This window comes from Sorghum bicolor, chromosome 4, assembly GCF_000003195.3.
Source record: "Sorghum bicolor cultivar BTx623 chromosome 4, Sorghum_bicolor_NCBIv3, whole genome shotgun sequence".
Taxonomy (NCBI): Eukaryota; Viridiplantae; Streptophyta; class Magnoliopsida; order Poales; family Poaceae; genus Sorghum; species Sorghum bicolor.
Window position 1 is genome coordinate 62,482,727 of NC_012873.2, and position 12,660 is coordinate 62,495,386.

The window sequence follows — 12,660 nt, forward strand, 5'->3', positions numbered from 1 at the left end:
AATTCACCTCGGTAGCATCTCACAATCATCAATTGAGTGTTTCAACAGAGTCGCCACTGCTCCTAGCTATCTAGGCAGCGACAACAACCAAGACTAACAAGAAACACATACAATCAATGCAATCACTAGCGGCACTAGATGTTATCTCTCAAAGCAAATGCGCTAGATCACTCCAATCTCACTAAGAAGACAACCTCTAGCAAGCAAATAATAGTTGAGTTGCTTCTTGAGTTCTAATGCGCGCATGCATGTATTGGCAAAGGGAGTCCTAGAGTTCCCACATATGCCTTGCTACATTTGTAGCATCATTCAAGAAACTAGTACTTACAAGTTTGAGACAACTTTCACGAGGTCACCGAAGAGCTCTAGTGGGTCACCGAGCTTGCCACCAAATCTCTCAATGGCTATTGATAGTTTGACAGCCAAAACCATCTGTTGAAGCGCTCCAAGTTTTTGCGGGTGCACTCGACAATTTTGGTGAGCACAAGTCCTCATGTGTGCAAAAACACCCTATCTAGAAACTTTTCGAGTGCTAAGCTCTAGTGCCCATATCTAAAGTTCTCGTGCGTGCTACCTGTCAAAACCCTGAGCTCTAATGGTTACATCTCTAGTGCCATCGGAAGGCTTGGTTGCCTTGTCGATATTCAATAGGGGTTAGGGCTAGTGCTCTAACTTCCGGTGACCTAACATGTGCTAGCCACCGAAGAGCTCCCGGTGGATAATTAAATTGAGCCGATCACAACCACCTTAAACTCAGTGGGTGCACTCTAGTGCCCACCAAAGAACTTATTTTCTCAAACTTTTTCTCCAATAATAGTTCTCCCACGAGATAGCCATCACCTTTTCTCTAATGTCCCTAACCAAACATCGGATAAAAAAAGTAGGGTGTCTTACCTTGTCCATATTCCGCCCCAAATGAAACACCAATTGTCTTTCAAGTAAATACTTATTTTTTAAAGAAAAACTCCATAAAAGCTTTGGCATGTTTCAAATGTGTCTTAGCCCACTTTTTCTGTAGAGGGCCCAGCCCAACCATGAAGGCTTGACAATTTATGGAGTATTAGGCCAGATTGGAAATACTCCACAAAGCTTTCTTGAAGGCTTGATGATGCTAAGGCCCACTACTTGAAACTGACGGTGCGTGGCAAATTCCAGGCCTCGAGAAAATGAGGATGAAGAAAAGTAGGAGTAGAAAACAAACAGGGGCAACAGCAACACATCGAAGCGATAAGGCCATGGTCACCGAAGGCAATTTCTACCTCACGCTTCAAAGCAGCATCGGCCGCTGCTTTTCACCGCCGCTGCAGCACCACGGCTCACGGTGCGCCGCGCACGCACTCCCAATGGCACCCGGCGCCGGCGGCATCAGGGCCTGCTCGCCAGACCTCCCATCACCCCGGCCAAAACTCGCAAATTCGACGAGAAGACCACGCGCTTATTCCGCTGCCAGTGCGCTACCGAGCCGACTCCCACGGCCTCCGTCGATCAGACGCGGAGCCGTGGCGGTAGCATGCGCGAGCGAGCAGCAATCCTCCCCGGCCGTCGCGGCAAAGGCGGCTCGGCCCGAGCCCGACACGCTTAGCGTCGAGTTCCGGACGCGGGACGGCTGCCGGCTCGGCATCGCCAGGTACCCGGACTTCGCGTACAACGCGCAGGGCGGCCGCGGCGTGGGCGCCGGGTGCGGGGAGGATGGCACGGTGGTACTCGTCGACTTCGACGTGGCCACCCTGTACATCCCGTCCATGTCCGGCGCGACGACCAGGTTCCTCGGGCTGCCGCTACCGCCGTTCCTCAAGATCGACATCTTGCCCGAGGCACTGGGTGGAACCATCGACCGAGCCACTGGTCAGGTAACCGCGTGCGTGTGCGTCTCATCCCGTGGAAGATTAATTAATCCCGTGCTCTAGTTTAGTAACAGGACTCAGAGTATGTGATGATGAACAAGATCAGAATTCAGTAGTCGCAAAGGCCTTTAACGAAATGCTGTTGACAAGCATTGTGCTTTGAAGGTTGATCTCAAGTTCAGGTCGAGGTTCTGCTTCTCGGTGGGAAGCGTCTACAAAGCGCCGCCATTGTTCGTTGAGACAACACTGACCTCCGAGGAGTCGAGGGGAGCCATAAGATCCGGCAATGGAGAAAGAATGGATGGAGAAGGGAGATGCAAGCTGGTTGGGGTGGCCGTCGTCGACCCAATTGATGACCTCTTCATGAACACATTTCTCAGCCTGCCGACCGAGTGCATTGCTTACTTGAATGCCACCATTTCCATAGCCACAGCGAGATGAGCGTGTTATTTATTGCTGGTATACATATATTGCAAATGCGCGCGTCTTGTAAAGATAAAAGACTAGCCAAGCCTCGGCCATATGGCTCCAATTCAAATGGGAAGCCTGAAGTACACAACCATCGATCATCATCGCTAGCCCATTGACACTGTTGTGTGTATCATAAGTCAGCGAATCCCTTGTGTCTAAAAAGAGCATATGTATAATTAAGGGGCCATTTTGTTTAGGCTTATGTGTGCTTGGCTCCAGCTTCTTCTTCCCTAATTCGAATTAGTAAGTCCTATAGCGATGAAAAAAAGCTCAGCCTAGAGAGAAGGCAGGAGAGTTACGGTTTGGAGACTTCTACCGGCTCCATTATAGTTGTGCTATAATAGCAGAGCCGGAGCCCCTAAAATTGCACCAAACATAGCCTAAAGAAAATTAGAGTACATGACGAAAGAGTCAATACAATCAAATCAAATGCAAAAAAAGGTCTGCAACCCGCTACTTGCGTGGTTCATCTCACCAGCGTTCCCGACGTACTCCTCAGTCCTGATACCTGAAGTCAGACAGGAACTTCTAGTTCTAGCTATGCAGCGGCGGCGCGAACCCGCGGGAGGACTGGGTAAAAAAAGAGAGAAATCGCTGTGATTCTGTGAGCTGGCGGTTAGCAGGGGCACTACTTTTGTTGGGTTGGGAATGGCACTTGCGGTCCGAGCCGCCCGACCCCAGAAGAGTGAGGGCGACAACGAAGAGTGAGACCGTCACCCGCCAGCCACTCCGAGCTCTGAAGTGACGTGAGACCTCACTATGGTGTGGACCGCGTATTCGCTCCCGCGGCTTGCCAGCTGAGGCCACTGCACTAGCTACGGCGTTTCATTGACATCGTCAAAAGCCTTTTCCGTTATCTGGTAGCCCGTAGCGGTCACCATCAGCTCCAACGGAACGGAAACCACGAGCTCGCACTCTGTAAGACGCAATGCAAGACAAGACGAATGTTCTCTTCATTAAAAAAGACCGGTGGTGCTCCTCCTTAAGACCCTCTTTAGAACAATGCAAAGACATAGAAATAGAAAAAAAAAATCTGCAAGAATACAGTTGTAAAATAGAGGATTGAGAACATAGGGATTTTGAAGGAACAATCATTGGATAGACCGTAGAAAAAATATGTAAAATTTACCAAGAGATTTCGGTAGATCCTAACTTTCTTATATTTTTCCTCCAAGATACTCTCGAATTCCAAATTATAAGCCAATTTTGTTTTGTTATGAGTAACTAACTTTTGCTATTTCGCTATGCCTAGATATGTAGTAAAAATTATGTGCCTAGAAAAGCCAAAATAACTATAATTTAGAATAAAGAGAGTAGCAACCAAAAAGAAAAATGCCTACACTATTCACCCCCTAGAGCTAAAATTAAGTTTTATGAACAAAAATCACACTCCAACAGTCCCCCTATTCAACATCCTATATGTTTTAGTGGTATCCTAAACTATCCTCTCTCCCTCTTAAATTTCGAGATGTCATGTTGTCCACCACATACACTATTTGAGATAACTCAAGGTATACATATCAAAACACAACCGCCGCATTATTATTTACCGTGTAGCATTAGAGTAAGGTTTTGAAGCACATAAACTTAGCAGCAGATTAGTTTGATCATCAGGTGCAACAAGCCAAGTTCTCAATTCAGCGTCAATAATTTTGTGGCTTATTACTGGTGCAGTGGTGCTGATAGCACTCTGAAGATCACCATTACCATGCATGCATTATGCAGTTACATCTCTTGCTCCAAATTAAAAGACCACAAGAGTCTACCAAACTGAGAAGTCCCAGCCTTCTAGCTCCTCCTGATCACGCTTCATCAGAAGAGCAGGGGTACGGGTACGGACAAACTAGGAAAGGGCAACTACCACTACATTTCACCGGTACTAGATTCTTCCCGAGGCTGTACAGGGAAGTTATTTGCCCAATGCAAATGCAAGCTAGTAGCTTGCTTCAAATGCGCGCGATCGGTGATCAGTAGCTCCAGAGCTTGACCTCACCGTCGTCATCGTCGTCACCGCCACTGGTGGACGAACCAGCCATGGGTGGTGGATCAATGAGCATCCCTTGCGCCATGTCGAGGTACCCCTGCATCCCGAAGTCGAGCCTGTCGTCGATAATGCAGTACGGGTCATCGACTACGCTCTGCGTCGTCGCATCCAGCGGCGTAGTATCCGCCGCCTCCTCGGCGGTGGCCACATTGCCCTGACGATCAGGCGCCGGCCGGAACTGGTCCGCCGCGACGGCGGCCGCCCGGCGTATCTCGTCATGGCCGGAGCCCATGGGCGGCACCCTGAGGAGCCGCGGCGAGTCTGCGAAGTTGAGGCAGGCGGCGCGCCCCCGCAGCGCGAGCGCGGCGACGTCGTGCGCGCGCGCCGCCATCTCGGCGGTCTCGAAGGTCCCGAGCCATATCCGCTGCTTGCCGTGCGGCTCCCGCACCTCGCAGACCCACCTCCCGGGGTTCCTCCGCCGCACGCCCTTGTACACGGGGTGCCGCGTCTCCTTGAACTTGGTCCGCCCGGCTCGCCGCTTCGGCGGCGCCGACGACACCGTCATGTACGACGAGGAGGAGCCGCCGTCGTCGCCGTCCACGCCGCCGCTGACGCCACCGACAGGGGACGGCGTTCCAGAGGAGTAGTCGCTGAAGGATGCGGCGTCCATGGGTGAAGGGCGGGTGTGGTGGTGGCCGTGGCGAGCGGGGGGGAGGAGGAACGTGTGTCGGAGCATTTGATTTGAAATTTGGAGGGAAAGGTGGCGGGTTATATAGGTTAGCGCGTGGAGAGCGACGTGGCCGCGTGCACTGTTCCAACGCGGTGCGGCTCGGGAGGCGCCAGCCAGGTAGTGCGACTTGATGGGTCGGTCTGGTAGGGGGTGCTCGGGACTTGGGGAGAGAGGGCGGGCTCGTCGGGCTCGAAGTGGGTCGGAACCAGCTGGAGCTCGCGGGGCCGGGGGACGGGGATGGGGACGCGCAGGCATGGCATCCAAGTTGGCCGCCTGCGCCGGGGCCTCCGTCGCTGCTGTTGGGCGCGCGCTAGCTGCTGGTAGTAGTAGGGCTCTTTCGCTGACGGCGACGTGTGTTGAAAAGGCACCTAGCGGAACTCTCGAGTGTGAGGAGGCTGGACAGTTTGTGCGAGACGGATAGCGTGGGGGATTCTCTGCACGCCGTACGCGCGGGTCCAGTGCAAGTGATGGGAAAGGGCCACGCAGAGGATCCCACGCCACGCGGCCACGGTTAGGCGGCAGTTATATTGGACTTGGTCCGATGATGGTAGGGGAGGGGCGAGGGAGAGCGACTCGGCGTATCGCTGGCGCTAGGCTCCGGCTTCCAGAGAATGGCCTCTCGGCTCGTTTTCGACCGGCCGGATCGATCGGATGGATAAATAGCGACCGCTAGCTTGGCAGGCAGTGCACGCCCGCAAGTTGCGCGCCTGCCGTGCTGCTAGAACGTCGCCGTGGAAACCGACCTTGGCTGCCTGCTGAAACCAACGCATTTCCGTGGATTGCTCGTGACGGACGTACGAGTTGGAGTGTACTCCGTATTACTATTTGACTTCTTCTCGTCCTGGACTCCCATGAATTCGTTCTCAACTTCTTCGGGGTTTTTTTGTCAACGCTGTTCAGTAACTTCTTCGGGGATTTTGTCAACGATGTTCTGTAGAAGCTGCCATACGACAGCATGCTCTAGAAGAATCGTACGAGCTCGATTATGTATATTCGTATATATAATGACGACTAAAGCTTCAATAGAAGAGTCTTGGAGTTTTTTTTTCTTTTGCTACTTAATTGTATAAGACGTTTTGATTTTAAGTTATGTTTTCGGTTTGTATAATTTGGAATGGAGGGAGTAGATATAGTTGTTCTCGATCGAGAAAAAGGTGTTTCACCTAAAGGAGCAAATAAAGGAATGTACCACCAAGAAATAGACATTGTTATCGGTTTATAATTATTTTCACCACTTAAGCGATACACCACAAGATGCTTAAGGAGAGAGAATATTGTGAGCAAGACCGACTATGGACCATAGCGAAAGATGTAACCGTCTAGAGCCCGATTGCTAGGATTTTAATTGAATAATTTTCCATATGAAGATATTTTTTTTGTCTGATTTAATTATACCCCCTAAAATATGAATTGACTCTGATTTATCTTTCCACACAGCTGATTTAATGACTCGTTGGAAAAAACCACCATCAGAGCTGCTTAGGGTGTAAGATGAAACTGTTTGAAAATTTGAGGAGATGTCAAAAATCTGCTTTTATAGATGAGAGGAAAAAAAATTGGAGGACAGTAAAAGTTGAGGTAGGACTTTTTTTATATAATTAATTAAAGTGTCGGGCTTCCACCTTACTAGACAGTGTGGTCTTCGCCTGCCTTGTTGTCTGGGCCTGCTGGTGGGCGCGCAATGATCCAGCCAAAGCTTTGGGCCTTAAAATAGTTTGGATTGGAATTGTCAAATGATTACTGGGCTGAAATATCGTAGAAGGCCGGATATGTCCCATAATACCTTTGGGCTACAGCTATTATATTGTGTTAGAAAACAAAAGGAATATAATGACTTTAGCAAACTACTGTACTATAATAAGAACCGTTCCTCCGCAAGTACAACAGTCAACAGGCACCAGCTCAGGAATTTTGATGGCTTTTCAGCGTTTTGCTTAGTGGACAGCTAAGGCCAACCATGGTATTCACCGAGTGGTGGTGGTAGCTATCGTAGGCTTTTTCCATGACCGGATCCTCTTTACTCCTAGCTATCCTAGTGAAGCTTCCCAGTCATAATCAGCTTTTTTTTTTCATGACTCATGAGATGGCATCATATATACTCAAATATTTACCGTTGCTACCCAACTGATCAGGTCGTTTTCACCAACTTATCACACATGGTATAGTACGAAGTGCTAGAAATTAATTCCACTACGCACAAATCAACGTATTACACATTTGCCAGTTGTTGCATGCATGCATAAACAGGTGGCAAGGGCTGCACGTTGGTTTTTCGGAATGGGCTGACAGCAATCCACATATATAAATAAGTAAACTGGGGGTGAAAACAGGAGAGATGTTGTCTCGAGTGCACAGTTGGACATCTTTTTTTTTTTTAAAAAAAGAAAGGAGGCACAATTGGACATAGTTGACTTTAAGTGTGCACAATGTAGAGGGGCGAAGCTAGTAAAATTAACAACAAACAAGTTTTTTTTTGTTATAAAAAAGTACAAAAACCTCGATTCCTTGTGAAAGGCTCCGTGAGAAAAGGACACGGAGCACCAACCAACTGAAAAGTGAGCATGCTTTATCGCCAAAAGGAAACCAAAATCGAGTATGGTGGCGAACAGTTCTGCAATTGGACATGTTTCCCTTCATTCATCACATAGTATACAAAAGCGATTAATCAACCCGCAAAGAAAGAAAAAATGTGCCCCAGTACGTGGCACCCCCAAAAAAACTTACTTCCAATTGGACTGTGTTCGGCCAATGATTGGTCAAAGGAAGCAGTACTATTCATGCATCACGATCACGGTGTTCGTGCAAGCACGTTTCACCCAATCGCCTGCGCCGATCATGTCACGGGTGGACCATTAATCGACAAACAAAGCTTTAGGCACGCACGCATCAATTATCCCCTTCCCCGGCCCCGGACAATGCATGCCTGCATTTGCCAACAGTGTTCAACGCACAAGCACACAAACTGAAACCGGCCCCAACCAACACCGAAGAGACCTGTAGCAGAAAGGAGGGGGAAAAAGAAGAAGAAGAAAAAAAAAATGCGGCGATACGATATCCAATCCAACCAAACACATCGCACACATTTTATTTATTAATGGAAAACACACAATTCAGTCCCGTCAACTGAGTGCACTCGATGTATTGGCTCGTGATCCTACTACACAGCACCACTGTGCACGTGTGCAGTCAGTCGCCATTGGCGAATTATTTATTCCAAACAGCAGACAAACCTCCCGTTGATAATCGAGTGCCTGTGCCGCTCTCTCTTTTAACGATCGTACTCTCACGTCCCATCTCCATTGAAACGACGACGATGCCTTTTTCCCCCCGCGGGTCCGGGCCCTCTCGCCGACCGCGGCGCCCAGGCCGGCGCCCACGTACGTGCGCCATCTTTTTTCTCCGCCGGAGACGGCGACCTGCTGCTGCTGCTGTGCTGGGGAGGTCGGGAGGACGATCCTACGACGCGCCTTTCGGCAGATTCGTACGTCGCGCCGCCCGTGGAAAAAAAAAACCAGCGCGGCGCCGCGCGATCCTCAGACGCTGCGCTGCGCTGCGCTGCATGTAAAACCGTCGTCCTCTATGCGTCGCCGCCCGTCCCGATCCCGGCTCGTCGTCGTCTCGACTCATGTCCACCTCCTCCGCCCTGCGCTGTGCAGCGCAGCGCATCTGGTTTTTCCGCGTTCGGGGATCCCCGAAAGCGACGCTGCCGCCGGTTTCGCGGGCACAGGTATGGGGACGTTGCTATCGCTCGTCTGGGCTATCGCAGAACCCAGTCAGTGGTCTCTACTGCAGATTTTGCAGTTTAAACAGATGCATCAGCCAGATACTATCAAACAGTACTCACATGCAGTATATAAGGGTGTCATGGACGGGGCCCAGGGAAATATTACCGGAGGGAAGACGGAAGAGTCGAGAGCCAGGACAAAGAAAAAATGATGGAGCGATCCCTCCGACACGCTAGCACAGACAGCGGTTTGAGGCGTCCAAAAGGAGCCCCCACCCCACGCCTCCAAAATCCAAATTGGGGCAGCACTGTGCGTTTCAACGGCACTTTACGAGATGCTCAATCACGGCGTTTCCCAGCTCCAGCCTCCACACAAGTGGTCACCAACCACTCCCAATAATCACCACCCTGGAAACCACACAAGTGGAGATCTGCAGCTCCAGCCTCCACGGCAGAAAGTTTAAGGCTGTCTCCAATAGGAGACCTATTTAAACTCAAAATGGGTCTCGAACACAATATCTATAGCCTCCAACAGAGTACCCATACAGAAGACTCATTTTGGGTATCGAGAGACATAACCTAAATTTGGGTATCCTCTCTCCTCGAGACCTATTTGCAGAGAGTGTTGTCTTTTAAGTCTTGTTGTTGGAGAAGACTAAAAATAGGTATGAAACTTTTTAACTGTAGCGCTACCTAAAGGATAAATGGGTCTTGTATTTTGGGTGACGATTGTTGGAGATAGAGCAGAATGAGTAGCCCTAGTCCCCTCTGCCTGCCAAAGCTGCTTCCTCTCGTTTCTGCCCTGCCCTCTGCCAATTGGCAATGGCAAACCACGAAAAAAGGCTTCATTCATCAAACTATATCTTTTCTGTCAGCCAATAATATTTTTTCTCTTATAATAAATCAACGAACAATACTTTCAGTTATGACTTTTCTGAATAGACTTGAAGTAGCATGCTGCATTTGACTTGAGTTCAAAGAATAATAAAGGCCACACACCAGTTCGGGGTGAATGGCTCTCATATTGTGCATGGTTATTTACTCTCTCTGCCCACAGATTGGCATCATTTGAATGAAATTGCGATCTCTAGAAGTCGTCGTCTTTAAAATGGACCTTCACGTTTGTTCTTAGGCCTATACGCTGACGACACCTCGTATGGCATAGTGAGTTACGATGCAGCCATCCTCCCGTTATCCTCTAATAGGATTGCTCCGTCATCACTACGTTGATACGCTGCAAATCTCTCCATGTCGCCACACTACCACGCTTCGAAAACATGTTCATGGAATTGTATGGGTCCTTTTAGAGATTGTAAGGTTCATGAGAATGTGAATCTAAGTCAATCTGACTCGTACAACATAGTACTACACTTAATCTTGCATGAACTTAACTAATTTTCTCATGGAAGATTTAATAAAAAATCATTTATGCCAATTTATATATTTATGTTTTTCCATAGTACATTCAAAGGAAAATCAAAGCTAACTTTTTAAAATTATTTGACATTTAGCATATTTTAATCTAAAACCGTATAGACATAGACATCTATATATCTATATGCATTCATCTCTACAAACACATCCTACCTCTATTAGTGGCTCTAAGAGACTGAGACGAGCTGATAGATCTTAAGATTGACGAAGGTATCACGTCGCCTGGTAATGCTAATAAATCCTAGATTTCATTCAGGAAATTGTGAGCGCCCACGTAAAATCGAGGACTTAAACCCGGGTGGACATATTTCACCACAAGGAACACAACCGGCTGAGCTCCGCTCAGTTTGCAATTAGAGAAGCAAATTGATTAAGCGAGTGAGACAATAATTGTCAGACAATCAATTAGTAGGTAGCAATGTCATTAGCTCCTATTATAATTAGGCATGTTTTAGTTGTGTTTAGTGCTAACCTAGGATAGTAACTCCTAAATAGGCACTTATTTATTTCTTAAAATGACATGTAACATATCTCTTTAAAGAGTATAATAGGATTTGTTTGATGTGGCTCTGATTCCGGCTCTGCAAATAGTTTCTTTTTGTGTGTGTGCGTGCGTGCGGAGGAGTCCTGCGATACACTTTAAAAAGAAGAATCGTTTTCTAGTGAATAGTAGAAAAACCAGAGCTATTTTGTTGGATTTGAAGATGTACTTGGCTCCTCCGGATGAGCACTTAAAGAGGAGCCATGTCAATCACCATTTATAATGTTGTAACCAATCTAAACATTCAATCTTTATACAAATCAACTTCTTCTGAATACCGGCACACCAACTGAGAGTGAATGGCTACTGACTGCAGTTAAATTGACCTTATGAAGTCTTGATGAGGTTAAAATCAAGCAGACCGGACATGTTGGAGAGAGTAGTACGTACTCTCACCGTTCCACATTTGATTTTTTTTTTTTATTATTTTTGATAGTTCGTCTTATTTAAAAAATTTATATAAATATAATCAAATTTAAATTATTTTTAAAGAACTTCTATCAATAAACTAAACCACAACAAAAGAAGTGGTATTAAGATGAGTAGTTAAACTTACTGTTAGAAAAATCAAACATGTTATAATTTGAGATAAATTGAGTACTTGCTATGTTTGTCTCTCGACTCTCAAGCAGGTTGAGCCGGATTACGTGAGCGCCTGGCAAGCATGGCCCACCACCTTACGTGACGGTGGGACCGGGATATCCAACCTAAGATCGTGCTAACGACTTCTTGTCTGCTGCTTTGCCTCTCGACATCCGCACGTGCGGCGGTTCCCACTGTAGCAGTAGAACCGCGGGCAGGGTGGTCCATCCTCTTCTCGGTCCGTACATGCTTGCCACCGCACGTACGTACAGAGTATCAATACTACTAATGCTAATGATTTAATGAACCATTACCAAGTTTTTTTTTTTTTGCGACTAATGAACCATTACAAGTGCGCACCACATCGTCGCCCTCGTCGGGGACGGGGACCTCCAATAGTCCAATCTCCATCAGGTATGTTGAGGCGTCGTCCATAGGGCAGTCCGGAAGAATGTCAGAATCAAAAAAGCTGATCCGGATCCTGCGACGACGGGCGTGGAAACTGGAAAGGGAAAGGAACCGACCAGTGCGCCGCAATCCTTCCGGTTCACACCTGTGGGCCGTAGAATACACAAGCGCAAGCAGTCTACGCCTGAGCTATCTGCCAGCGACGCTTGTACTTAGGCTTTGTTTACTTCCAAATTTTTTTGCAAAATAAAAATAGTAGCATTTTCGTTTGTATTTGACAAATATTGTCCGATTATGGACTAACTAGGCTCAAAAGATTCGTCTCGTCAATTCCGACCAAACTGTGCAATTAGTTTTTATTTTCATCTATATTTAATACTTCATGCATACATCTAAAGATTCGATGTGATGGGGAATCTGAAAAATTTTGCAAATTTTCTGGGAACTAAACAAGGCCTTATTATTGTCGTACGTATATTATGCATACTACTGCTCTACTACGTAGTATGCGTCCGTAGACGTATTTGCAGTGTGCTCTATTACGGCTCTGTGCCAGCCCCGGTTAATAACCAGAAGTCATCCAAGAAAAGCTAACTAAGATTCAACCTGTGATATCAAGTAGTACGTATAGTCCACTATTAACCGTGATATATGTATACTTTTATAAAAGTATTTTTCAAGACAAATTTATTCATATAGTTTTCACATTTTTAAATTCAATAACTTAAAAGTTATTCATGAGGGAGTACTTTTTAGGGATGTGTTACTTTATTAAGAGACAAGTGTTATAGGTTCATGTATAAATTTAGGATCAATGGTTAATCAAAATTTAAAAAATTAATATTTCTAATTTTTTTATATCCGTGACACATTGTATGGATATTTATTTATATTATTTGATTTGAAAGCTATAATAGACTTTAGTTACAAACTATTTTATAT

General features: G+C 46.9%; 2 protein-coding genes across 2 annotated transcripts; one reads left to right on the forward strand and one right to left on the reverse strand.

The window, feature by feature from the left end:
• LOC8073222 lies at positions 1,208–2,511 on the forward strand. Its single transcript, XM_002452713.2, has 2 exons — positions 1,208–1,850; positions 2,010–2,511. The coding sequence occupies exons 1-2, from the start codon at positions 1,236–1,238 to the stop codon at positions 2,283–2,285; spliced, it is 891 nt and encodes a 296-aa protein (XP_002452758.2). The 5' UTR covers positions 1,208–1,235; the 3' UTR covers positions 2,286–2,511.
• LOC8076037 (dehydration-responsive element-binding protein 1G) lies at positions 3,830–5,036 on the reverse strand. Its single transcript, XM_002454439.2, has one exon. The coding sequence runs from the start codon at positions 5,033–5,035 to the stop codon at positions 4,283–4,285; it is 753 nt and encodes a 250-aa protein (XP_002454484.2). The 5' UTR covers position 5,036; the 3' UTR covers positions 3,830–4,282.

Coding starts and splice junctions, on each gene's coding strand:
- LOC8073222 (XM_002452713.2), top strand. CDS start 1,236: ATGGTCACCGAAGGCAATTTCTACCTCACGCTTCAAAGCAGCATCGGC. Junction 1,851..2,009: donor TCGACCGAGCCACTGGTCAG/GTAACCGCGTGC, acceptor TGTGCTTTGAAG/GTTGATCTCAAGTTCAGGTC.
- LOC8076037 (XM_002454439.2), bottom strand. CDS start 5,035: ATGCTCCGACACACGTTCCTCCTCCCCCCCGCTCGCCACGGCCACCAC.